Source organism: Sorex fumeus, unplaced genomic scaffold (assembly GCF_029834395.1).
Source record: "Sorex fumeus unplaced genomic scaffold, SorFum_2.1 ptg000002l, whole genome shotgun sequence".
Classification (NCBI taxonomy): Eukaryota; Metazoa; Chordata; class Mammalia; order Eulipotyphla; family Soricidae; genus Sorex; species Sorex fumeus.
The window spans coordinates 37,730,856-37,757,288 of record NW_026606059.1 but is presented as its reverse complement, the minus strand read 5'-3'; the positions used below and the strand labels follow the sequence as shown (position 1 = coordinate 37,757,288).

At 42.0% G+C, this 26,433-nt stretch overlaps 1 protein-coding gene across 2 annotated transcripts in view; it reads left to right on the top strand.

Annotated features, from left to right (window-relative positions):
• Positions 1-26,433, top strand: part of CHD7 (chromodomain helicase DNA binding protein 7) — a 201,078-nt gene that overhangs the window by 152,969 nt on the left and 21,676 nt on the right. For both annotated transcript variants that reach the window (XM_056129786.1, XM_056129868.1), the window contains exons 13-23: positions 467-643; positions 4,885-5,028; positions 6,254-6,509; positions 12,776-12,986; positions 13,477-13,672; positions 14,013-14,180; positions 14,430-14,609; positions 19,509-19,619; positions 19,709-19,914; positions 23,577-23,776; positions 24,197-24,356. In XM_056129786.1, the coding sequence (XP_055985761.1) occupies positions 467-643; positions 4,885-5,028; positions 6,254-6,509; positions 12,776-12,986; positions 13,477-13,672; positions 14,013-14,180; positions 14,430-14,609; positions 19,509-19,619; positions 19,709-19,914; positions 23,577-23,776; positions 24,197-24,356 (2,009 nt within the window). The remainder of the gene's footprint in view (positions 1-466; positions 644-4,884; positions 5,029-6,253; positions 6,510-12,775; positions 12,987-13,476; positions 13,673-14,012; positions 14,181-14,429; positions 14,610-19,508; positions 19,620-19,708; positions 19,915-23,576; positions 23,777-24,196; positions 24,357-26,433) is intronic.

The following is a 26,433-nucleotide window of genomic DNA, read 5'->3' as shown; positions in this document are numbered from 1 at the left end:
GTTCCCCTCTTTATCTGGGCTCCCTTTTCTCCTAGTATGTGTGGTTGGCCTCCAAGTCATGGAGTAAAATTCCTGGTACTAATCTCGGCCATTCTTGGGTATTAGTTTCCTATTTTGTTACTTTATGTTCCCCAGATGAATGCAATCTTTCTATGTCTATCCCTTTCTTTCTGAGTCATTTTGCTTAACATGATACTTTCCATGTAGTATATAGTGGTCATACTTTGTGATACTTTACTGCTTGTGATATGTGAGGAAATTGGGTTGGAATTCTTACAAATTTTTAACTTCTTTTCAGAGGGAAGGTTTTTAAACTCTCCAAAATTCCTTTTAGACAAAAATAAGTGTTACCTGAAATAAAGTTGCATCCAAGGACTAAGTACATCTGTTCTATGTAATAGGTTCATCCTCAGAGTTACTGATAAAATTTTTAATGAAAAATAATAATTCAGAGATATTCCTGTAGGGTCGAGTGATAAAGGGGTCCTATAAGTTTCATGCCATCATCACTACATTTGAGATGATTTTGACTGATTGTCCTGAGCTGCGGAATATCCCATGGCGCTGTGTGGTCATTGATGAAGCTCACAGGCTGAAGAATAGGAACTGCAAGCTGTTGGAAGGACTGAAGATGATGGACTTGGTTAGTGATGCTAATGGTGGTTGCACTAAAGTCAATAAAATTGTTACTAACTCAGTATTGCCAATGTTATGAATTTGACAACTGTAAAGGTTGTTTGCAAGGCCTGTCAAAAATATTAATATATCCTCCTGAGTTTTCTTTTTCAGTACTAAACAATTTAATATAAATTACAAAAATTTCTCAGTATGAGGACTTCCACAGGATGGGGAGAGGGGACCACCAACAAATTCCCTTAAAAAGGAACACTTCCCTTAAATCATCCTTGTTATTCAACACTTAAAATCAAATATGTACAAATATAAGGAACTGTGAATGTTGAGATAGATAATGTTGAGACATTGAGACAAGTCCTCCTGAGTTTTCAACTGAAAAGCTATCTTTGCTGTGCTATCTTTCTGATTCTCCCATTCATGACTTGTAATTGCAGTTAGATCACAGCAGACTGCAGTTATATCATCATGTTTTAACTAAAACAAGTCTCAAGTGTTTCCATTCCCCTTTCATTTACAAATATTGCTGTTCCATAAATCACTGGGCTGAGCATTAGCTCAGTGATCTTAATCTAGTTATTTCTAGGGCTCATGGATTCTATCATGCTGATGTCAAAAGACTTGTGAATTCAGGTTCTGTGGCTGGAGAGGTAGGGTGTCTTCCATACACACAGCTCACACCTGGGTTTGATCCCCTGCAACCAGTATGGTCCCCTGCATACCACCAGAAATGATCCCTGAGTGCAGAGCAAGGAGCGAATCCTGAACATCATAGGGTGTGGCCCAGAATCCAAAATTAAATTAGTAAACTCAGGTTCTTAGTAAGATGGGTTGAAACCTAGAATTATTCTAGTTTCCCCAGACACTTAAATGTTTGGGTGTTACTAGACTCATAACAGATTTGGGTACCATTCTCACCAGTTTCCCAAGTCATTCTCAGGTCTTCCCAGGTTAACCTTTCTACGTTTTTTTTTTTTTTCTTTTTTTCAGAAAGTATACCTTAGGATGGGCTGGAGCGATAACATAGCGGGTAGGGCGTTTGCCTTGCACGCAGCCAACATGGCCCACCCGAGTTCGATTCCTCGGCCCCTCACGGGGAGCCCTGCAAGCTACCAAGAGTATCTCGCTTGCACAGCAAAGCCTGGCAAACTCCCTGTGACGTATTCAATATGCCAAACAGAGTAACAACAAAGTCTCACAATGGAGACGTTAGTGGGTCCGCTCGAAAAAATCGATGAACAACGGGAAGACAGTGACAGTGATACCTTAGGAGGATCAGGGAGATAGTGCAGGGGTTAAGGCACAGATGAGGCTAGGTAGGTTTGATCTCCAGCAGCACAGGTTCTGTGCTCCAAAAAGTCTTGAAGATAGGATAAGATATGTGAACGAGGTACCTTTTGGTTTTGTCTGTCATGGTGAATTTTCTGACTGTGACTTCGTGATCACAGATGTTCAGGGAACCATACATGATGTTGGGGATTCAGATCAGGGTTCTGGCTACCATAGCTGCATGGAAGAAGGCAAGGCCTAACTCTTGTATTATCTCATTGGCCCCTGATGGCTTATAAAGTCATCTTATTGAGCATATATAAATTTTTTATTGTTAGCTTATTCCAGATAGTTGATTTTTCACTGCAAAATAGCCCTCCATTGCTGAGTACAAAATTAATTGACCTTTTATTCACACCAGGCAATATTATTATAATTTTGGGACTTCAAGGAATTTTCTGTTGTTAAACGGTAATTTTTATCTGTTCTGATAATCTTCCTATTGTATATTGCAGCTTCACTAGCTTTTTTTTTCAGGTTATCATATATATATTGAAAGTAGGAATATTTGTAAGTTACATAAGGATAAGCAAAGAGAATGCTCCCATCAGACACTCAATCTTAGAAAGACACCTAGTAAGTCAGATCTTCCAAGATTTTCAGGATCGAGAATATGCTCATCAGATATTTTAAAGTTTTATTTTAAAGATATTGTTCAAAGTTAGATACAAAATTACGTTTTCCATTTCTGAACAACATACTAGCTGGATTTTAAATTTCTGCTTTTTAAAGCAAGGTTTTAAGAACTAATTGCAACGTTTCTTTTTTTTTTTTCCTAAAATAAGCTATAGTGAAAACTTCAGATAATAACTATATCCAGCTATGAGTAGGGATCTGCTACCCCTTGTACTACGCTAGTTATAATGAACTACACTTCATGAAATTATCTCCTTCTCTCCAAATACATTCTCAGAAAGGGTAGATCAGTGAGGCGTATCAGTTCTGTGATCTCAGGAAATGCCATGAAGATGATAGTTGAGAAACACTTTTGGTCTTCACTGTCTTCCACAGGAATTCTGGAAAGCAAAACCAGCTCTTTGTCCCTCGTTGACAAGGATGGGATGCCCTGGAGGTGGTAGTGGTCCTTAATTCTGTTATCATTTTTGATTTTCAGAAGGTTTCACACAAGTCAGTGAGTTGAAATGAAATGACTCCATTTCATTTGAAAGAAGGGTAGTGTTGGCAAGCCAGAAATATATCCGTAGGAATCATTGTGCTTGCTGGTGATGAGTTTGAAAAGCAGAGTCTTACTTGATGTTTTCTGTATATGTATATTTCTTGTATCTTATTTAAAACCCATTTTCAAATAGAAACTGTATGCCAGTTCTCATAAGCAACTTTATCGGCATTTATATGTGTAATCATCTAAGATAAGTGGCTTTTTAAACAGCCCTTGAAAGGAAATCAGCATAAAAGGCTTTTTCTTTCTTTTTCCCAAATAAGTATGTTTGAAATTAATAAATTAAAAGGTTTTTTTTCCTAAAGTGTTAGTTGTTCCAGATTTAATTTGATAATAAGAGAAATGAGAAAACTGGGCAGTAATTTTTGGTACAACCCTTCCACTGCAACAACTTTTCCTCAATGTGATAGTAATTTTTAGTGGTATTAGATAAAGCAACAGAGTAATTCAGAACTTGAGTGTGTCAGTGATTGTACTAACCAGTGTGGTACACAATAGAGAATCTTGAATATGTTTGCAATAATCTGGACAAATTTAATGAATCTGATGATGTTATTTTATGCCTCTGTGAATCAGAGGCTCTTTATTCAAAGAGAAAGGAGGAAGGTAGCAAACTGAACTAAAGTTCAGCAAACTGAACTGCCCTCACTTTCAGAGAGCTTCAGCAACAGACAAGACATAAGGCAGATAGTGAGAAAATGAGCATATCCTTAGTTATATTATTTGTCTAGTATTTACTAAATATGTGTGCCGCTTGACAGCTAAGTCCTGTCAGAATATACCTTTAGAACCTACTTAGTGGTATCATCACTTGGTGGAGGTGTTTGTTTTTTTTTAACCTGTACTGTACAAACAAACCGAGCTTCCCCATGATGGTTATAAAGAAATTGAAAGACAAACTTAAAAATATATAAGGAAATCTTGCAAAAGAACTTGTAAACAGGAAGGCTTTTTTTTTTCCTTTTTGGGTCACACCCAGCGATACACAGGGGTTATTCCTGGCTCTGCACTCAGGAATTACTCCTGGCGGTGTTCGGGGGACCATATGAGATGCTGGGAATAGAACCCGGGTTGGACGTGTGCAAGGCGAACACCCTACTTGCTGTGCTATTGCTCCGACCCCAGGAAGGCGGGTTTTTAAAGAAATATTTCACTTGGTTCAGAGAGACAAAGTTAGAAATAGCATATGTTTTTTGTTTTGATTTTTAAAGAGATTGTGAAGTTTAAAACAAAGTTGACCTCTTGGCTAGTTTGAACCTTTTTCAGAACAAATTTGCTTTTCATATGCTGCTGCCTGTCAGAGAACTTCTTTTGTCTTTAAAGTGAGTCATGCAGGAAGCAGATGGAGAGATGAGAGCTCTGTCCATAGAGAACAGAAAGGAGCCTGTACCCTTGAACTGAGTCTAGGGATTTTAGGGAAACACACACATGCAAATTTAAACTTTGAGGTGAAAGCAAAACCCGTGACACTTAAATTGTTGACCTAACAATCTCAGGAAGAAACAAAATGGCCAAGCATACTTTGGGGATTTGCAAAGTTCTAGAGCTGCCCTTGCACGGATCTCTCTGAAGCAGGTATCATGCTTTGCTCATCCATGTGCCTTTGTGCCTAACTTCTAGACTTCACATTGGCTGGATTCATGTTATTGAGAAGTAGAAGACTGGATTTCTCAAGAAATGCTGTGGTTTTAAGAAGCTTTCTGTTAATGGTTTAATCAGCTTCTCTCCCTGTGTTCCTGTAGGAACATAAAGTGCTGCTGACAGGGACCCCACTACAGAACACTGTGGAAGAGCTTTTTAGCTTGCTTCATTTCTTGGAACCAAGTCGCTTCCCTTCTGAAACCACCTTTATGCAAGAATTTGGTGATCTGAAAACAGAAGAACAGGTATTTACCAGGTCTACTTTGTATTTCAGTTATGTAAGTAAAGATTAATCTGTGAAATGGCAGAGGATTCATGTTGAATGTTTTAAAATGTAAATTATGTCCTTTTCCCCCCCTACCTGGTTGACTAGGTTCATTGGTCTTTATAACCCCATTCTGTAGACATTCCAAGCCAGCTGTTATGGAGGTTTTCTTATGAGGTTTTTTTTGTTGTTGTTATTGTTGTTGGTTTTGGGGTTTTTTATTTTTTGGTGTTTTTTTCATTCTTTTCCTTTTGGTCTGTTTGCCTATGTAAAGAGCTATTAAGATTTGTGGTGAGGTACATTATTCCTGTACTTGTCAAAAACCGCCATGGTGTTCAAACTGTTGTTTTTTTAGATATGCTTTCGAAAAAAAATAATGAAAAACACTGAGGTTTGTAGGTGTCTTTGCCTCCTGAAGTTGTTCTTATTTTCTCAACTTTATATATTACTTAGTAATTTTGCTTACTTTTTGAATCTACATATTTTAACTTGGAAACATGAGTCATGACTACAACACAGGATTTTTATGACAAATAATGAGTTATTTTGCGTAAAAAATCATCATAGCCATTAGACTTATGTGGGCATTTGCTGGGTTGCTCTGATTGTAATAAGCATGGACATGTGTGTGAAATACCCCCTCTCATAACTTGCTATGTAAAACTTATTAATTTGATTCCAAGTAAACTGTTTGTTTGGCTCTTCTAACAATAGATGTGTCACACCCTATTGCCAGCCAAGAGAAAAGAGAAGCAGGGAGAGACAGCTCTTTCTGCTCAGTGGTGCAGGGACTGAATGACTTCTTACTCCCTCATTCTATTTTGCACATTCTAGAAAGGAAGAGAACTGAAACTTAGCAGTCCCATGATATTATCTCTTCCCTCTCTTCATCATCTCCTTGACTTAAGATTAATGAAAGGGAAGGTAAATGAATAAAATGGATTTGTTTCTAGTTTGTGTTTTCAAGCATTCTGACTTTTCCACACCCTTGGGTAGGCGCTGTAGTTTGTTTGACATGGAGTCAGTCAAGCGGCATGCACTTTGTTATGAAAGCTGAAAGACTGGTGTTTTCATACCTTTCCTGGACTTCGGCACATTGAAAGTGAACGACAGATAGATACAATGGGCCTGATTTTTTATACAAAGGTTTGTTTTACTTTGCAAACTAATCATGATACCAGCATTTACTTAAGATCCTTTTTTAGGTGCAAAAACTCCAGGCTATTCTAAAGCCAATGATGTTGAGACGCCTCAAGGAGGATGTAGAAAAGAACTTGGCCCCCAAAGAAGAAACTATTATTGAAGTTGAGCTAACAAACATTCAGAAGAAATATTACCGAGCCATCCTTGAGAAGAATTTTACATTTCTTTCCAAAGGTGGTGGCCAAGCTAATGTACCTAATCTTTTAAACACTATGATGGAATTGAGAAAATGCTGCAATCATCCATACCTTATTAATGGTAAGCCTGCCCGCTTATAAACTGTTTTGTATGACTATCAAAGCACCAGAAATCTTTTTCTTTCTCAAGACTCACGATTTTATGGTTTATAATCATGACTGGCTCCTGTCATCTTATTGTGGGTTTGAACAGCTTGTCTTTCATGAGCCTCCTTCTTTGGTGGCTGAAGATGAAGGACCATCGCCCTTCCTAGCCCTCAAGCAGGTCCCCAGCTTACCTCTCTCCTGCTCCTCTGCATCTGTATCTCACCCCTTAAAGGAGACATTAGCGTTCTGTGGCTAGAAAATATCAGAGATGTTAACAGTTAAGGAAATAAGGAGCCCCTGCTTGAGATTTTCAGGTAGTAGAGGGAAACAGAGAGAGAGTACTAGTAAAGAGGAACTTGAGGATGGGAAGGCAACTGGGAGCCATGTCAAGCCTTTGATAGGAGAAAATATTCTCATATTTCTCTCAGTTTAGAGGTCTTTAGCACATACTCCTTTAGGTTAAAAGAAACATCATAATTCTTTGCTAATAATTTGTCCCTGTTACCTATGAACCTCTGATCTTCCTTGTTTTCTCAAGTGAATTGGTTGTGTTTTGTAACTGATATGACTAAAAAGCAATATTGTATACTTCCACAAGTCATTAAAAGAATAAATGCTGCATGCCTACCGTGTATAAAAGATTCTTAACAGTAGAAAAGTTTTCAGTTGGTCAGGAATTGGAAGTAGGAAAATCTCTAGAAAGAGATAGCTTTTGAGAAGGCTATGGGGTAGGAAGGATTTTGCCATTGAGGTTAATGAAAACAAAGTATTTGTGTTCAAGTAATAATGAGTGAAGGGGTTAAGGCAAGAACACATAGGGGAGCTTGTTCCAAGCGTAAGATGTATACAGTGAACTTTGGACAGCCTGGGCCTCCTCTGTGGAAAGCCACCTTAGTCTCTGGGCAGTGGAGAACCACAGAGCTAGTATTTGAGCTGAGAAAGCAGGAAAAATGTGATTCATCTTGCTTGGTCTCGCAAAACCATATGAAACAAATGAGAGTAAGGAAAGACAGACAAGCAAAAAAAGAACATCTTAAAGATGATCACTCTATTTGAAGTAGTAAACATGGGTGGGGAGATGGCGGTGGCTAAGTCAGGGTGCTTGTGTGCAATTGTAATTGGCCAGCATGGCAGTTATGTACTTTTTCATGGAGAAAGGAAAAAAGCCTGGTTGTGTCTTTAGCACAGTCCAGGGGTGCAAAGACAGTTAAAGAGTTCTTAATGATTACTGTTTTCCTAACATAAGCATTCATCGGCCACCTCTGATCCAGAAGTCCCAGCTATTAAATGACACAAAGGCCCATGCTCCATCTTGGGAAGCAGTCAGCCTTGCCTGAGCGTTGGTGCAGCTCTTCTGAAAACTTTGTGCTTTTAGTGTTGTCATTTACTGAGGATATTGTGTGATAATTACACGCTGAATGCTGCCAACCTGATAATCACCATGTGTTTAAGAGCTTGTAAGGCCATTGTGGTGTGTGTCACCAGCCCATTTCTGAATTGGAAAGATAGAGTTGGGCCTTAGGATGATTGACGGGAAGAGTAAAGCACACATATGTGCCTGTATGTGTGTTTGTCTATGCACTCTTGTGCATTTGATATCTGACAAAAATAAAATACATCGTGGTTGGGGGAGGGGATGGCAGGTGGATCACTCACAGAACTTTTTGAAGTGACATGTGTACTGTCAGCAATCCTGTTTTACCAGGGTGATCTCAACCATGGATATTCGGTTGCCATTCCCAGGGTCATTGAGTTGACCTTGTGTGGGAACATGCTCATTGCATATATTGAGCGTTTATGTGGGGGTGGGAGAAGGGTTTGGTGGGACCCATGAAACATGGGTGGTGGGTCTTTTTCTTAGTTCATTGGTCTGCAGGCTTTTCTGTACAGTTCACTAGTTCACTGGGGTCTCAGGCCTTTTCTTCAGCATTTGTTTAATTGACCATACTTGAGGTCAACTTTTCAGTCCTTACAAGTTAGATAGTATCCGTTAAGCAAGTTTCTTCTTGCGTCTTTATATTGTGTTTATTATTGCCCAGATAACTTAATGTAGATGTTGGGTTTCAAAGTTTCCATGGTCAGTACAGTCCATTCTCATTTCCAACCTGTAGGGAAAAGTGTGCAGGTATGATGCCCATTCTACACATATTTTTGGAGCAGTTAGAGAATTTTTTTTTTTAATTTTTAAGGTAAAATGAAATTGGTATTGGTCGTGACAGAGAAGCAGCTCCAAACTAAAATTTAATTCAGCAAACCACAATTCTTTTGTAATTGTGAAAAGTAGCAACTGGGCCAGAGCAATAGTGCAGCCAGTAGGGTGCTTGCCTTGCATGTGGCTGACCCAGGTTTGGTCCCCAGCATCCCATATGGTCCACCAAGTGCCACCCTGAATTCAGAGCCAGGAGTAAGCCCTGAGACTTGTGGTAGGATCTGTTTGAGGTAACACTTGACAGTGTTTGGTGGACTGTGGTTGTTCGTGAGTCAAATACAGGTTGACTGCTACAAAGTAGGCATCTTAACACCCATAATAAATGGCCTGAGAAATATTTTCTTGTGTGAGTTAGTAGTATTTTTATTTCATGGCTGGCAAACTATGAGCACTCAGTATGTGTTGCTAGTTATTTTTCTCCATTTGGGGAGGTGACTTAAAAGGTTGGAGTATGTGCCTGTATGTAGGAGACCTGACTTCTACTCCTAGCATCATATGGTCCCCAGCACTCCCCTTCAATTTTTTAAAGTTAAGTTAGGAACTGGGTAATATAAATTGAGTCAATATTATTGATCCAAAATTATATTTGGGGAGGGGCCTCCTAAGCAGTGTTCAGGAGACCTAAACACCTTCTTGGCAGTGCTTCTTGGGTGTTGGAGGTTACTTAATGGTCCTTGGGCGTCAGTGAGGCAGCACTCACCATGCTTTGGGGATCATTTGGTGCCAGGGATTTAACCGGGGCTGGCCATATGTAAGGCGTGCACCTTAATCCTTGTACTGTCCAACTTCCCCCCATTCCCCAAGCTTTTATAGAATTAACTATTAAATTCCCTAATGTGAGAGTAAAATTGTTGAACACTTAGTAAATTTCCCCTGATGGTTAGGTATGACTTAAGAGTGTATTGTTTTTGTTGAAGTTAGGAGGCTTGTAGACAATAGAGGGCACAAAGAAAGCAACACAACATCTTACATGAAGGGTAAATTTGAGAAAATAACTTATTTTCCTGGTAATCTTAAAAAATAAATCTTCGTTCATGGATAATATAGCTAAGTAGCATTGCTACCATCGCCCTTACAGTAATCAGGGAAAAGAATTTATACATTTTATTTCAGGTTGTCTTTTGTTGTTTATTTTGGACTACATTTGGTGGTATCAGGATACTCTTGGCTCTGTACTTAGGAGTGACTCCTGGTGGTGTCCAGGATACCATTTAGAATGCCGGGGATCGAACTTGGGACTGCTGTGTGCAGGGCAAGCCACCCTACCGGCTGTACCATTTCTCCAGCCCCTACATTTGTTTTAATATGATGAAAACCACTGATGAATTAATTCAGCTCTGTGATGAATTCAGGTTAAAGTGGTAAAAAGTTTACACTAAAATACTTAAAAGGACATCCAGGGTAGGTTTGTAAATACAAGAAAGTTAGCCGCAAATAGGCCTTGATGAGACAAAATGTTTCACTGGCACATTTTGAAAATTACAGGGCCAGGGAGAAAGCATACAGTTAACACATGCTCCTGACCTTGGTTCAGTTCCGGCACTATGTGTCCCTGGCACACCATCACTGGGTGTAGCCCTGGTGTCTCCATCCTGCCCCAAAACACCGTTTTGTGTGGCCCTAGTGCCACAGGGGCCAAGCCGCACCGCATCCTTCAGACCTCTGCCCAGGAGTGAGTCCCAGGTACACAGCCAGGAGTAACTGATCATTGCCATGCTGCCCCCAAACAAAACAAACAGGTATTTTTTTATTTTAGCTATTTATAAGATGAAAAATTATTAGGGTTTTAAAAGCAAGAAAATTACTTTTCTCATCTCTGGATAATTTAAAGGGAAAGATTGAATTACTCTACTAATTTGGCTAACGTGTCTGATATTTTCTCCCAGTGCTTATCTCATATTTTAAAAACTATTTATCTTTAACTTTATAAAATTGGGCTGGAGCGATAGCACAGCGGTAGGGCGTTTGCCTTGCACACAGCCAACATGGCCAACCCGAGTTCGATTCCTTCGCCCCTCTCAGAGAGCCCAACAAGCTACCGAGAGTATCTCGCCCGCACGGCAGAGTCTGGCAAGCTACCTGTGACGTATTCGATATGCCAAACACACAGTAACAACAAGTCTCATGACGGAGACGTTACTGGGCCCGCTCGATCAAATCGATGAACAACGGGAGGACCGTGACCGTGACTTTCTAAAATTGAAACACTGTATTTGGTTCATAGTATGGACCAAAAAATAACCACCCAAATATCGTTAGAATAAAATATTTTTCTGAACCTACAATACACTGTACAGCAATAACAAACTTTTAAAGAAAGCCATTATGGCCTTGAATGATTTCTCCTGTCTCAGGACCTTCTTGTCCTAAACCTACATCTAGATCTCTAAATATCTTATTTTGGAAAAACCCGATTCAACTTTATTCAGTGTTGCTGAACTTTTGTTCAAAAACTTGGCTAATGCCTTTAAACAGTGTTCTGTTCTGTACTTTTCCTTTGCCTCTGATCCCACTTAAATGCAAATCCTGAATGTTAGCCTTCTAGTCAAGTGGTACAGGTAGTGAGGGGCCAGACATGGCGGCAGAATTGACCGTGTCCAGCCAATCTCTCTTCATTTGGAGTGACAGTGTTTTGCTTTGCTAATGGGCTGAAGGTCTTCGTGCTTGGTGAAGGTGTCAGCTGACTTTCACCTGGGATTCGTTTTTGACTAATAAAGAGCAAGCTGTCTCGTATGAGCACATCCTAACTTAATTCCACAAGGACCAGCCACATCAGGACAGGATTGCACTGACATATTCCACAGCTTGCAGAGGTTAGTGAGGCCGCCTGGCTCCGGTGGCCTCACTAACATAATCTCTAAACTCCTTTTCAAGCTTACGCTTCTCCTCCTCTTCGTGTTTGGATAGGGTAGGTTACCTGTTTAAAACGGTAGTGGGAAGAGTAGTTTAAAGTTGCTGACATTGCTGAGGGCTGGAAGCTGATCCCATTTCGTGGATTTGTATTTGCTGAAAAAGAGTTGACTGTTTCCCCCATCTTTAGGCTGGGGCACCAAACACAGCAGCCATGCCCTGATTAACCCCAGACATGCAAGGGAGGAGTCCAGACCCAAGCAGCGTAATTCTAGTTAAGCCTCCTAAGCAGTTGAAGGAAGCTTAGTCTGCTGCTCCCTGGATAAACATGTGTTTGGGATTAAGGGAGGGAAGGAAAAAGGCCTCATTCCTTAGGAAGATATCTTTCTCTTGAGTGTCTCTAATGTACCCAACTCTTTGAATAAGCAGAAATCCACATGGAACTAAGAGACCGAAAAAAAGGGGTGGGGGGTTGGTCAGAGAGAGCTTATGTGAAACTCTTACAGGTTCTTTTTAAAGTTTTAACCTAAGATAGAAATTTTGTATCTAAGGAAATGTAATAGATTAGCATGAATGTGGAGGAAGAGATTGTTAAGAGATTGCATAAAATCTCTGCTGAGGTTGCCCACAAAAATTCCTAATAATTGTCCTGAAAAATAAATTTTCTTTGGTCACGACCCGTTGGTTCTTGTGCAATTGTATATGCAAACGACTGCCCTTCTACAGTAGTTGTTAAAACTCTATTCCCTTGTTTCTTAGTTCCAGAACAGATTTTATTGTTTGTGTTTATATTCAGCTAGTAAATAGATCTTCATTTCTTAAGCAATTTAGGTTCCAAATTTTCTGTAGGTATCTGGCCCTTGGCTTGTTTCTACTACTTCTGGCTTGACAGTCTGTTGTTGAAATTCAGTTTTTACAGACAGCAAACATTTGTTTGTTGGAATATGTGGGTTTATCTTTCCCTCTAAACGCCTAAATGTGCTGTACTTAAAACTTGCAGCCCTTTTGTCCTTTTGCAGTTCTGTGTGGATCTGACTTAGCGGGCGTGGACGTGTCCGTGTCCATAAACACTGTGGCCTTCTGGTTTTGTATCGTTTGTGCTGGGATTTGAAAGCAAGTTCATTGTTTTTAGTAATAAAAACCTTTTACCGTATTCACGTTATGCTGTCCAATCTCTGCAGGTGCTGAAGAGAAAATTTTGGAAGAGTTTAAAGAAACACACAATGCAGACTCTCCAGATTTTCAGCTCCAGGCGATGATCCAGGCTGCTGGCAAGCTAGTGCTGATTGACAAGCTGCTGCCAAAACTGAAGGCTGGTGGCCACAGGGTGCTTATCTTTTCCCAGATGGTGCGCTGCTTGGACATACTGGAAGACTACCTCATTCAGAGACGGTGAGGGCCACTCTCCCCCACGAATACAAAGGAAATGACCTTTCTCAGTGCTTCAAGTGGCTTCCTTCGGAGTGGCATTTATGATTAAGCTCACACCTCTGTTTAAAAACAGTAGATGTGTATGTCAGTAATTCCACGCGACAACTACAGAGGGATGCTGCCTACTTTTGTGGCAGTTTTATTTCCCAGTCCATGGGACGGAGGGAGAATCCTTCTGAAGCTGAAAGTTTGTTTATTATTTTAGTATTTGAGTTGTCAGCTATTTTTCAGAGGGTAGGTGTTTTCTGAAGAAAAAAGCAAAGAAGGTGTAATCTTTGGCATTTCAACCAATCTGCAAAAAAATTGCAGCAAACCTGAAATGACTTCTGATAGGCCATATCCTTCATTAAACATATGTCTCAGATTATAATCATTTCGATGGTGGGGGGTGGGGGGTAACAATCGTATCAGCTGTTTGTTCAGCTTCCTTGTTAACACTGACATTTTCTAGGTACCCGTATGAAAGGATCGACGGTCGAGTGAGAGGCAACCTCCGCCAGGCAGCTATTGACAGATTCTCCAAACCTGATTCTGATAGGTTTGTTTTCCTCCTGTGTACGAGAGCAGGGGGTTTAGGTATTAATCTTACTGCTGCTGACACCTGCATCATCTTTGATTCTGACTGGAACCCCCAGAATGATCTCCAGGTAAATGTGTTAAAAAAAAAAAAAAGTCTTCCTGGTAGTTTGTCATGACCTTTCTACTCTGATGGAGATTCCCTAGTGAAAACCAATAAATTAAAGTCTTATAGTCACTCAGGCAATATCCCATGATGGGGCAAATGAACCAGCTAGTAATCGATTTGTTAATAATACGAAAGTAATTTCCTACTATGGTAACTAACCTTCTTCTAAACCACACCTCTGTTTATTGGTACGAATGCTTCTCTTACCAACAATTGGGCGTATTTTCCCAATTCCCTTATCCTCCTCCCCCCTCTTCATCACGCCAGTCCTGGAGGTCACCTTCATTTCCCTTTTCTTCCAGGCTCAAGCTAGATGTCACAGAATAGGACAGAGCAAATCTGTGAAAATATACAGGCTGATTACAAGAAATTCTTATGAAAGAGAGATGTTTGACAAGGCTAGTTTGAAGCTTGGTCTGGATAAAGCTGTGCTGCAGTCCATGAGTGGAAGGGAAAACGCTACGAATGGGGTACGTGATGCTTGTCCAGCCTGTTTTCCAATTCTGCCTCCTTACTCCTGTTAGCTAATGGCAAGAAATCATTCAGGATGATTGTTTTTCTGCCTCAGTAGCATAAGAACATTTTGGTCACATCTTCTTTTGCTATTATTCGGGTTTGTTTATCTTTGGGGAAAAATATGAAGTATTTGTTTACTCTGCAAGCGTCTCAATTATTTTATTTAATTTTTTTAAAGTATTTGTATCATGTCTCTGAAACAGGTACAGCAGCTTTCTAAGAAAGAAATCGAGGACCTTTTGCGAAAGGGGGCTTATGGTGCTCTCATGGACGAGGAAGATGAAGGATCTAAATTCTGTGAGGAGGACATCGATCAAATCCTCCTGCGCAGAACCCACACCATCACCATTGAGTCTGAAGGGAAAGGCTCCACGTTTGCTAAGGTTGGAAATATGCAGGTTTTCCCTAGACATGCGATAGGTGGAGTGTCTGTTAAACACCTTCACAAGACAACACAGGGAACATTTGCTTTGTGTTGCGAATTGACAAATTGACCTCCTGTGGAGCCTCTGCTGCATAAACCATTGGTTACATGTATCCCTCATGTTTTGGGCTCATTTCTTTGTACATGGCACTGATAATTGCTCTCACCTTGTCCTCATATCCAGGTGAATCTTTTCCCCATCTTGTTTCTTTCTTTTAGCTTCCAAGGCTAATCCATTCCCTATATTCTTAGCCCCATATCTTCTTCACCTCTCTGAGATCTGGATTCTTCACATAGCCTCTAAAAACAAGCCATCAGGTTTCCCTTATCTTGGAAAAGTCTCATCTGTTTTCCCCTCCAGCAACAACTCCATAACTCCTCTTTCTTAGCTCAAATCCATGCAAGCATAATCCTCGCCAGCTCTTGCCACTGCCGCCATGCTTTTTGCTGATTTTTCAACTTTCTTCTTTTCCTCCTCCCTTCACCTCTTCATCACGCCAGTCCTAGAGGTCACCTCTAAGCTCTGGCTTCTCCTTCTGACAGTCCCTTCTGAGACTTCACCCACATAAGTATAGCTTCACTGTGTGCTCCACTTTTTCTTTTTTCTTTTTTAGCAGCTTTATTGAAATGCTCTGTGCTTACTGTAAGATTCAGCCAGTGCTTTTAGTATATTTACATATTTACACAACTGTCACTGCAACCTAATTTTAGATTATTTCCGTCACCTCAAAAAGATCCTCGTGCTCATTAATAGTCGGCTAGCCTTTCTCTGCCCCTTCTCCATCCCTGTCAATAACAAATCTACTCTCTCTTCCTGTAGATTTGCCTATTCTGGACATTTCATACTAATGAAATACAGCATGTGGTCATCTGTGTCTGGCTGTCTACAGTAGCATAACATTTTTGAGATTCATTTATGTTGTAGCTTACATCCTCTCGGAGAGCCCGGCAAGCTACCAAGAGTATTCGATATGCCAGACACAGTAACAACAAAGTCTCCAATGGAGACGTTACTGGGCCCGCTCGAGCAAATCGACGATCAACGGGAGGGCCTTTACCTTACCTTACCTTACCTTACATCAGTAATTCCTTCCCTTTTTTTTAATGAATCACCGTGAGACAAATCACAGACTTACAAACTTTCATGATTAAATTTTAGTTATATAGTGATCAAGTACCCATCTCTCCACCAGTGCCCATTCTTCACCACCAATATTCCCAGTATCCCTCCTGCCATTCCCACCCTAACCCTTCCCCTTCACCCCCCCCACCCTGGCTCTGTGGGAGGCACATTTCTTTTTACTCTCTCTCCTTTTGGGTGCTATGGTTTGCAGTACAGGTAATAAGTGTCCATCATGTTCAGTCCACTTTCAGCACGCATCTCCCATCCTTAGCAAGCCCTCCAAGCATCATTCACTTAGTGGTCCCTTCTCTATCCCAGCTGCCTTTACCCCCAGCATGGGAGGCTGGCTTCCAAGCCATGTAGTGATGCTCCTAGCCCTTATCTGTATTATCCTTGGGTGTTAGTCTCCCATTCTGTTACTTTATATTCCACAAATGAGCACAGTCATTCTATGTCCCTCTCTTTCTTGACTCATTCCACTCAGCATGATACTCTCCATGTTGTCCCACTTTTATGCAAATTTAACAGCTGCCTAGTATTCCATTGTGTAGATGTACCAGAGTTTCTTTAACCAGTCCTCTGTTCTCAGGCACTTGGGTTTTTTCCAGATTCTGGCTATTGTAAACAGTGCTGCAATAAACATACAAGTGCAGTAAACATACATGCAATAAACATACAAGTATCATTTCTACTGTACTTTTTTTGCATCTCTGGGATATATTCCCAGAAGTGGTATTGCTGAGTGAAATGGGAGCTCAATTTCCAATTTTTTGAGAAAGGTCCATATTGTTTTCCCAAAGGGCTAAACATCAGCATTCCTACCAGCAGTGAAGGAGAGTCCCCTTCTCCCCACATTCACACCAACACCAGTTGATTTTGTTCTTTTGGATGTGTGCCAGTCTCTGTGGTGTGAGATGATATCTCATTGTTGTTTTGATACCTGATGATTAGTGATGAAGAGCATTTTTTCATGTGCCTTTTGGCCATTTGGATTTCTTCTTTGAGAAAGTTTCTGATCATTTCATCACCCTATTTTCTGATGGGATTGAATTTTTTCTTCTTGTAGATTTCAAACAGTGCCTTATATACCCTTGATAATAACCCCTTATCAGATGGGTATTGGGTGAATATCCTTTTCCATTCTGTAGACTGCCTTTATATTCTGGTCGCTCTTTTGAGGTACAGAAGCTTCTTAGTTTGATAGTCCTACTTGTTTATCTTTGTTTCCACTTGCTTGGTCAGTAGCATTTCATCTTTGAAGATACCTTTAGCTTTAATGTCGTGAAGGGTTTTGCTGACCTTTTCTTCAGTGTACTTTATGGATTCTGGGCTGATGTTGAGGTCTTTAATCCATTTTGATCTGACTATTGTGCACGGTGTTAGGTAGAGGTCTGAGCTCTTTTTGTTTTTTCCTTGCATGTAGCTGTCCAGTTTTGCCAGCACCATTTATTAAAGAGGCTTTTCTTGCTCCCTTATCAAAGATTAGATGATCATATGTTTGAGGGTGTGTGTAAGGATATTCAACCCTGTTCCATTGGTCTGTGGCTTTGCCTTTGTTCCAATACCATGCTGTTTTAATTGTTACCACTTTGTAGTAGAGTTTAAGATTGGAAAAGGTGATGCCTCCCATCTTCTTTTTCCCAAGAATTGCTTTAGCTATTTGTGTGACTTTGTTCCATATGAATTTCAGGAGTATTTGATCAATTTCTTTGAAGAATTTCATGAATTCCTTCCTTTTTATTGCTGAATACTACATTATATAGATATACCTTATTTATCGGTTGATAGTGCATATTGTATTAGATGATGGAATTTGGGGATTCTTTTTTTTTTTTTTGGTTAATCTGAATAATTTTATGAACAGCTGTGGGGGTTTTTTGTAAGCATGTTTTAAATTTCTCTTGCTTATATACTGAAAATGGAATTGCTATATGCATGTTGAACTCTTTAAAGAACTGGTTTAAGTGTACCTTTTCTGCTTCCCAATCACAGTGTTTCCATTTCTCCACGTCCTCATCAACACTTTGTTGTCTGACTTTTTAATGTCAGATCATATTAATTGGGACATGATATACCACACTGGCTTAAGCCGCTTCTCCCTAATGACACTGAGCATCTTTGCACATGTTTCTTGGCCATATATATCATCTTTGGAGAAATACCTTTTAATTGTCTATTCATTTTTTGAGTTACTTGTATTTTTTATTATTGTTCTTAATGTCCTTATATATGCTGAATGTCTCCTTCCCAAGTTGTTTTGCAAATAATTTCTTCTACTATTTAAGGTGTCTAGTATAAATGAGGACTGGAGCAATAGCACAGCAGGTAGGGCATTTTCCTGGCCGACCCGGGTTCAATTCCTCCATCCCTCTCAGAGAGCTTGGCAAGTTACCGAGAGTATCCTGCCAGCAAGGCAGAGCCTGGCAAGCTCCCCGTGGAGTATTCTATATGCCAAAAACAGTAACAACAAGTCTCACAATGGAGACGTTACTGGTGTCCGCTCGAGCAAATCAATGAACAACGGGAGGACAGTGCTACAATATAAACGAAGCCCAATTTCATCATTTTTCTCTGTTACTTGTGCTTTTGATATATTTCTTAGGAGTACAAAAATTAATCCTACTTATCTTCACACATTAAGAACTTCACAGTTTTCACTTTCACCTTTAGGTCTATGAACCATTGGAGTGAACTTTTTTCTGTGGAGTGAGGTAGGGCCAGCTGCGTCCACTTCTCCACATGGACAGTCATTTATCCAAGCACCCCATCCTGGAAGGCTTCTTCCGCTGGGCTCTGTGACTCAATCCCTTCTCCCTCACATCTTGTCAGGTTCTTTCCCCTGTCCTCACAGGGACTTCAAATTTGCCTCCTGCAAATCCAGATCATTCCTCTTCTTCTATGTGCTTCATGTTGTGAGCACATACACACACACAGACACACTCATGTTCACCTGAACAACAGCACTGATGCATGCAAGGGTGGATTGTGAGGTTTTTCCTGACTTCCTTCTATCTGCTTCACATCTACCCTGATCCGGTCTCCACTGATTATAACTTCTAAAGACTGTCTTTCTAGACTGTCTTCTCCTTTTCTCCATCTCTGCTATTGCTGTTTTAAGTCTTGATTATTTCCTCCCTAAATCACGGTAGCTTGTTCCACTTTGCTCTTCACTCCATGCTTCAAGTCATCAGCACCATCTAATAGGTGACTCTGCGTGCCATCGTGTCCTCTTGAGGTGATTTCTAGTTTGAGAGAGCCGAGTGGTACTCAGGATAGAGTCCAGACCCTGTTAATAGGCAAGGCCCTGCTTGACCTGCCTCATTGAGTTTCACTTTGGGCGACTTCGGACAGCCCTTATCTCTGACCACAGTTGCTTTTCCCTCTCTGCCTATGGACACACTCTGACATGAACATTCCCACATACTCTCCTGACAGTCCACTATCTTATCTTCTGTAGTGTCTGACCTGCCTGCACCTGGCGAGGGCCCCTCTGTTTATCAGTAGCACCTGTACATACCTTTGTTATCTCTCCCTTATGCAGTGTTGCCTTTTGTCTCTTGATCGCCTTCGCCCCTGGACAGGGAGCCTCCTGAGGGCCAGTCTTTCATCTTGGCCCTACTGACGGTAGCACCTGACGCACAGTGGAGGAATTGGTGCTTGCATGAAATAACCAAAGCTGCGTTTCATTTTGCATCTGAGAAAGCATCCAAAACTAATGCACATTTTTCCCTTCAGGCCAGTTTTGTTGCATCTGGAAATAGGACGGATATTTCCCTGGATGATCCAAATTTCTGGCAGAAGTGGGCTAAGAAGGCTGAACTGGATATTGATGCCTTAAATGGGAGGGTGAGTGAGAAGTCCCCAGATCCTATCTGATCTCACCCAAAGGTTTTTTCCCCCCTAGAATTCTCAAGTGTATCTGCTCTGCTTTTTAGAACAACCTGGTTATTGATACTCCTAGAGTGAGGAAGCAAACCAGACTCTACAGTGCTGTGAAAGAAGATGAGCTGATAGAATTTTCAGACTTGGAAAGCGATTCTGAAGAGAAACCATGCACGAAGCCCAGGCGACCCCAGGACAGGTCCCAGGGCTATGCAAGGAGTGAATGCTTTAGGGTGGAAAAGAATCTGCTCGTCTACGGGTAAGTCCGACTCATCAGAAGTCAAATAGTTGGTTTGCTCTGTACATGGCCAGCCAGGTTGGATCCCTGGTACCCCAGATGGTCTCCCATGCTCCGCCAGAAGTGATGCCAGCCTCCAGGCCCACACCTGGGGATGCTCAGAAGCCTGTAGGACTATGCCCTGCTGTGCTCAAAAAAGGTCCTGTGGTGCCCGCTGGAAAGCCAACCCAGGCTGACCATGCACTAGGGTTGTGCCCTAAGACTGCTGTCTCCTGGTATCATTAAGGTTCCCTATTTCAACTCATTTGAAACAAAAAGGCATGGTCATTTCAGCATGATCATTTCTGAAAGCGTTTTGTACCTCTTGCTTGCTGGGTCACCAGTTCCTGAGGGACAGGAATCGAATCTCATTCATCTCTGTTCTCTACAGCACTCCACACCAGAGACAGGGTACGCAGTATATGTTGGAATCTATAAGTAAGAATTGAGCAGCATGTGGAACCTGTAAGGAAATTTCATTTGAATTAACAACAAACAAACTAAAAACTGGCACCAGGGGCAAGAATGATATAGTACAACAGGTAGGGTGCTTGCTGACCTGGGTTGGATCACCAGCACCTCATATGGTCTCCTAAGCATGGCCAGGAGTGAGCCCTGAGCACTACCAGATGTGGGCCCAAAAAACAGAGTTTAAAAATAAAGGCACCAGAGCAAATTTCTACAGATAGCATAATGTCCAGTCTTGGACTGTTTCTTTTTGTGTGTCACCATTAGTTTCTGAATAAATTTTCTAACACAGCACATGGGGTTTTGATTGGCGTTTGTCTATCTGGTTCCTACTCCATGGGCTGTTCAAGGTCCTATTTAGGCAGACTGCATTGTCCCATTCAGTGCGCTGTGCTCCTCTCATTTCCGTCTTCCTGCTGCCTCTGGCACCCCCACTGCATGTCCCCAGGCTCCTTATCTCCCCCCCCACCCCACCTTATCTGGCTCACAGTGTTGCATCGCCTCAGCATTTGCCCCAGAGTCTGGGCTGCACTCTGGGCCACCACGCTTCTCATCTCGCTAGTCTTGTTTTAGAATCAGGCAGACTCTGCTGCCAAGTCCCCAGTCCACAGTTCCTTGTGGGCTGGTGCTCTTTCTTTGAGCCCTCAGAATCCAGAAGACAGTTCTGCTGGGTCCTCAGTGAGTGCAATCAGCAGCTGTTAATGGAGACAGAACCCATCCCTGCTCTTAGCTCGCTCTGCAAGCAGGCCTTCTCTTTTCTCCTGTCTGGCCCTCCCCAGTCCTTTGCAAATTGCCCTTCTTCCATGTTTCTTTTTGTTGTTGTTGTTTTTGGGTCAGATCTGGTGATGCTCAGGGGATTACTCCTAGGTCTGCAATCAGGAATTACTCCTTGCAGGCTCAAGAGACTAAATGAATGGGATGCCAGGGATCAAACCCCAATTAAACGAGTGCAAGGCAAATGCCCTTCCTGCTGGACTGTTGCTCTTGCCGCCCTTGTTCCATGTTTCAGCCTACTGGTCAAATCAAGAATGCTGTTTTGCTGGTGAGTTAGAGCTAGAACAGATTGGTCCTGCCTGAAACTAGGAAGTATGCTTAGGGCACATTGTCTCTCCTTCCATCAGCATCACTACCTTGAGCACTCTCGATTGGAGTCCGTTCTAGAGTACTCAGACCCCAAGAATAGAGCTGTGAGCAGGTTAACCACAGCCGTGCTGCAAGGCAGTCAGATGAACACCTAAACATAGCATAAAGTGTGGTAATGTTGTAACAGGACAGCTCTCTGCAAGCGAAGCATAGAAGCTTGTCTCCTAGTGCCCAGAGCAATAGTACAGCAGGTCGGGTGCTTGCCTTGCATGTGGCTGACCTGGGTTTGATCTCCAGTATCCCATATTGTTCCCCCAAGCACTACCATGAATAATTCTTGAATGCAGAACCAAGAGTAAGCTCTGAGCTCCCCCCATATCCTCAACACCACCACTGAGTTTGTTTCCCCTCTTTTTTTTTTTTTTTGTTTAGATGGCTGGGTGTCAAGAGTTTCAAGGTGATTTTTTGTTCGTCTTTTTTTTTTTTAATTTTATAGAATCACCATGAGATAGTTACAAGCTTTCATGTTTGGGTTACAATCACACAATAATAAAACCACCCATCCCTCCACCAGTGCACATTCCCCACCAATCTCCCCAGTATACCCCTCCTTCCCCACCATCCCCCTGCCTCCATGGCAGACAATATTCCTCATACTCTCTCTCTACTTTTGGCCATTATAGTTTGCAATACAGACACTGAGGATCATGTTTGGTCCATTATCTACTTTCAGCATACATCTCCCATCCCGACCAATTCCTCCAGCCATCATTTTCTTAGTGATCCCTTCTCTATTCCAGCTGCCTTCTCCCCTCCCCTCATGAGGCATCATGCTACGTGAGATGAGTCAGAAAGAGAGGGACAGACATAGAAGGACTGCACTCATTTGTGAAGTATAGAATAACATAACATGAGGCTGACACCCAAAGACAGTAGATACAAGGGCCAGGAGGACTGCTCCATAGCTGAAAGCTTGTCTCCCCTCTTTAAGAAATCATCTCAGATATTATCTTCCATGATTGGGGGCTAGGAGAAATAAAAGCATGAATTATATCTAAAGTGACACGTGCAGTCTGTGACTTAGTAGAAAGCATGAAGTACCCAGGGTAAGGAGTGGTGAGAGGTGGTCAGGATGGAGAGGAGAGACCCTTCCACATAGAGCAGGTGTGTCCAATGGTGTGTCTAGAATGGCCAGTCTTGGGGTCCCAGCAATAGCTAGAAGTTCATAGGCCAGGGTGAGGGCGGGCTGCGGGGACAGACACTGCTCCACAACTGAGGCCACGAGCAGTTCCCTGTGCACAACTCACCATTGCCAGAGGTGGCAGCGTAGGGGCTTCTTTCTCTCCTGACACTCTTGGTGGCTTAGTCAGCTGTCACGTGAGGAAGGCACAGCTCTGATGTATCTATCTGTTTATCTGCTGTATGCTGTGGCTCCACCCCACCCAGACAGAACAGTGAGGCATGGTGTTTAACCTGGATTATAACTCTATTCAGTCTTGGATGGTTCCATCCATAGGCCTTTCATCTCTATGGACCTTAGAGTTGGCAGAACACTTACTCTGTTCATGTTCTTGTATTTGGGGGTCTGCACTCCATGTTTCAACAGGAAATTCAAAGCTTTTCCCAGTCTTTTTATTAATTACCTTGGCGTCCCTTTGAGGTGAATTGAGGTGACCAGACTCAGCGTTGCATCCTGGATTTGGAGGTGGTTACACCCATCTGAGTCACCTTTCAATTCAAATGATTGGCCAGCATAGATTCGTCTTACACACCATGACAGAGAAAAGCCAAGTCTACATTTCCTAGGTCCCAGACTTTTTTTTGTGTGTGTGAACATTGCTGCCACTGCCTACATCCACCTGGGAAAGCCATGTTGGCTGCATCATTTCAGTGGTGGCTCAGCTCCTGCCCGGAAGAACCAAGGGTATTCTCACCCACGGTGAACTAGTGTTTTTAATTCTTGCACCATACCATAGATTTCATCTGACCTAAATGGTGCCAGTTTAAACCAGTGTTTCCTAACTGTAGTTCCTGATTGTGAAGTAGGAACCCAGGTTTGATCTCATAGGCGCTGCTAAACCTTTGTTTTGCAGCTGGGGACGATGGACAGACATCCTCTCACATGGACGCTACAAACGTCAACTCACTGAGCAAGATGTAGAAACCATCTGTAGAACCATCCTCGTGTACTGTCTCAATCATTACAAGGGGGATGAGAATATCAAAAGCTTCATCTGGGATCTGATCACGCCCACAGCTGATGGCCAGACTCGAGCCCTGGTCAATCATTCTGGTAGGTCTACCTTCTGGCTTGCAGGGTCACAGAGCCACTGCAGACCCCACTCCGCCCACCCCACAACCCAACCACCACCAATGTGGTAGATACAGAGACACAGCCTTGAACCCGTTTTCCCACTTCAAGCATCAGAATAGCTCATTTTGACACTGTCACTAGGATGGCAAAAAGCTTTTTAAAGATTACTATTGTTGCTGTAGCAATAGCGCAGCAGGTAGGGCGTTTGCCTTACACGTGGCCAACCCGGGTTCGATTCCTCTGTCCCTCTCGAAGAGCCTGGCAAGCTCCCCGTGGCGTATTCGATATGCCAAAAACAATAACAACAAGTCTCACAATGGAGACGTCACTGATGTCTGCTCAAGCAAATCGATGAACAACGGGAGGACAGTGACAGTGACATTGTTGCTGTGATTCTAGGTTTATCAGCCCCAGTGCCAAGAGGCAGGAAGGGAAAGAAGGTGAAAGCCCAGAGTGCCCACCCAGTAGTGCAGGATGCTGACTGGCTGGCCAGCTGCAACCCAGACACCCTGTTCCAGGAGGACAGCTACAAGAAGCACCTGAAGCATCACTGCAACAAGTATGTTCTGAGGGGTGGGGGAGGGGGCTGTTTCATTTTTCGATATTAAATATATAAGTATGTATATATGTATATATATATGTACATGTGTTTATGCATAATTCAGACTTATACTATAGCTGTGGTCTTTGTAGTGCCTTTGCAAGAATCCCTTTCTAACTGTACATATACGGTTTGTTGGCACAAATTGTATTTACAGTGCTGTGCACCCATCATCATTATCTTTTCATTGTCTCCATTATAAACTTCATACCTACTAAGTAATAAATCCCTACATCCCATCCCATCCCCACAGCCCCTGGCAACCACTTCTACTCTCTGTCTCTGAATTTTTCCTATTCGGGGTACTTCACAACTGGTATTATACAATTTTTGTCTTTCATCATCTGGCTTAGTTTACTTACCATAAGGTTTTCAAGGTTCATCCATATTATATAGCAGAATTGTATTTATATAGCTAACATTCCATTGATGACTAGACAACATTTTGTTTAGTCATTTAGCACTACTTCCATGAAATGTTGCAGATAACAACACTTTAATGAATGAGGGTTAGAAAATTGTGGTTAGCCTTGTATGATCTCATCTTAACTGAAAGCTTGCAGCAGAGGGACTGGAGAGTTTTCATGTTATTTTTTTGCCTGATAATATCTCCACTGTTAGGTCCTTTTTGTCGCTCTGTGATTTTAGACTCAAATTTCTTACCTTTATTCCAAGAACCTGATTACATATGTAAGCAAAAAATATTGAATGTAAATTTATTTCATTGCCTGTAGTTGCATTAACTGTCTATCTAGTAAAGTAACATTTCCATACACTAAGTGCTTCCTTACACTAAGTGCATTTTTCAGGGTCCACAGTACAGGCAGCACTACTACCAAAAGCTGTCCCACACCTAACTCAGTGGACTTTGGGCAAGTCCTTCAGCTTCTTTTGCAGGGGGAGGAGATTGTAGCTACCCCCGGAAGTGCTCAGGGCTTATTCCTGGCTCTGTGCTCAAGCATCACTCCTGGCAGTGCTTGGAGGAACCTTCTGTGTTGCTGGAGATCAAACTGGGGACAACTGCTTGCAAAGCAAGTACCATACCTGCTGTACTACCTCTCTGGCCCTTCAGCCACTTTTTTAAGCCTCCCTTCCTTTGATAACTGAGTATACAACTCTACAGGAAGACCTCAATAGGATCTGTTAGTATATCAGTAAATATATGTGTTAGGGGGCAGAGCAATAGTACAGTGGGTAGAATGCTTGCCTTGCACATTGCCAACCCGGGTTTGATCCCTGGCACCCCCTGTGGTCTCCTGAGCACCACCAGGAGTGATCCCTGAGCTCATAGCCAGAAGTAAGCCATGAGCACTGCCAGGTGTGGACTGAAAACAAAAATCAATAAATGTGTATCTCTCCTGGAGAAAGTAGCAATTAAAATCTGACACTACCAGGTACTTCATATGAGTTGCCTGTTTTACTTGTCTAAGATGGATGATACAGTGCAGTTTATCTCCATTTACCTGACAAGGAAACTGAGGCTCAGGCCAAGAAACTTCATGTCCCTCCGTTAGTTAATGGACTAGAAGCAAAGACAGAAGAGGACATTCCTGCTCACCCGGAAGCCTCCTCTCCCTCCTGGGAACTATGGCACTAGGTCACACTCACTGCTCTTATCTCTTCCATCTCCAAAGTGCTTTCAGGGACTACCTTTGATGGCTGTCGCCATATCTTGTCTGACAAGATTTTCTTTTCTTTTTTTTTTTTCCACTTTTTCAGAACCTAAAAGCCATTACCTCACATACTTTGGTGTTGTGATACTCTATAGAATAATACTGTTCCCTAAAATCCTGCCCTGCTATGACTGTTAGAAAACTTCTGTTTCTTGTGGTAGCTTGTGTGAACTTAAGACCAGTAGCCTTCTGAGTTATGTAGCTCAACAAATTGGAGGTCATGGCTAGTGGGGAGTGATGATTGCTCTCCTGGATGCCAGTGTGACAGGTGCTTAAGTTCCTTGACTGCCGTAAGCAACAGACTTTGCTAAAAATCACGTGGGAAGCAACTAATGTTGTGCATCTTTTTCCCTTGGCCTTGG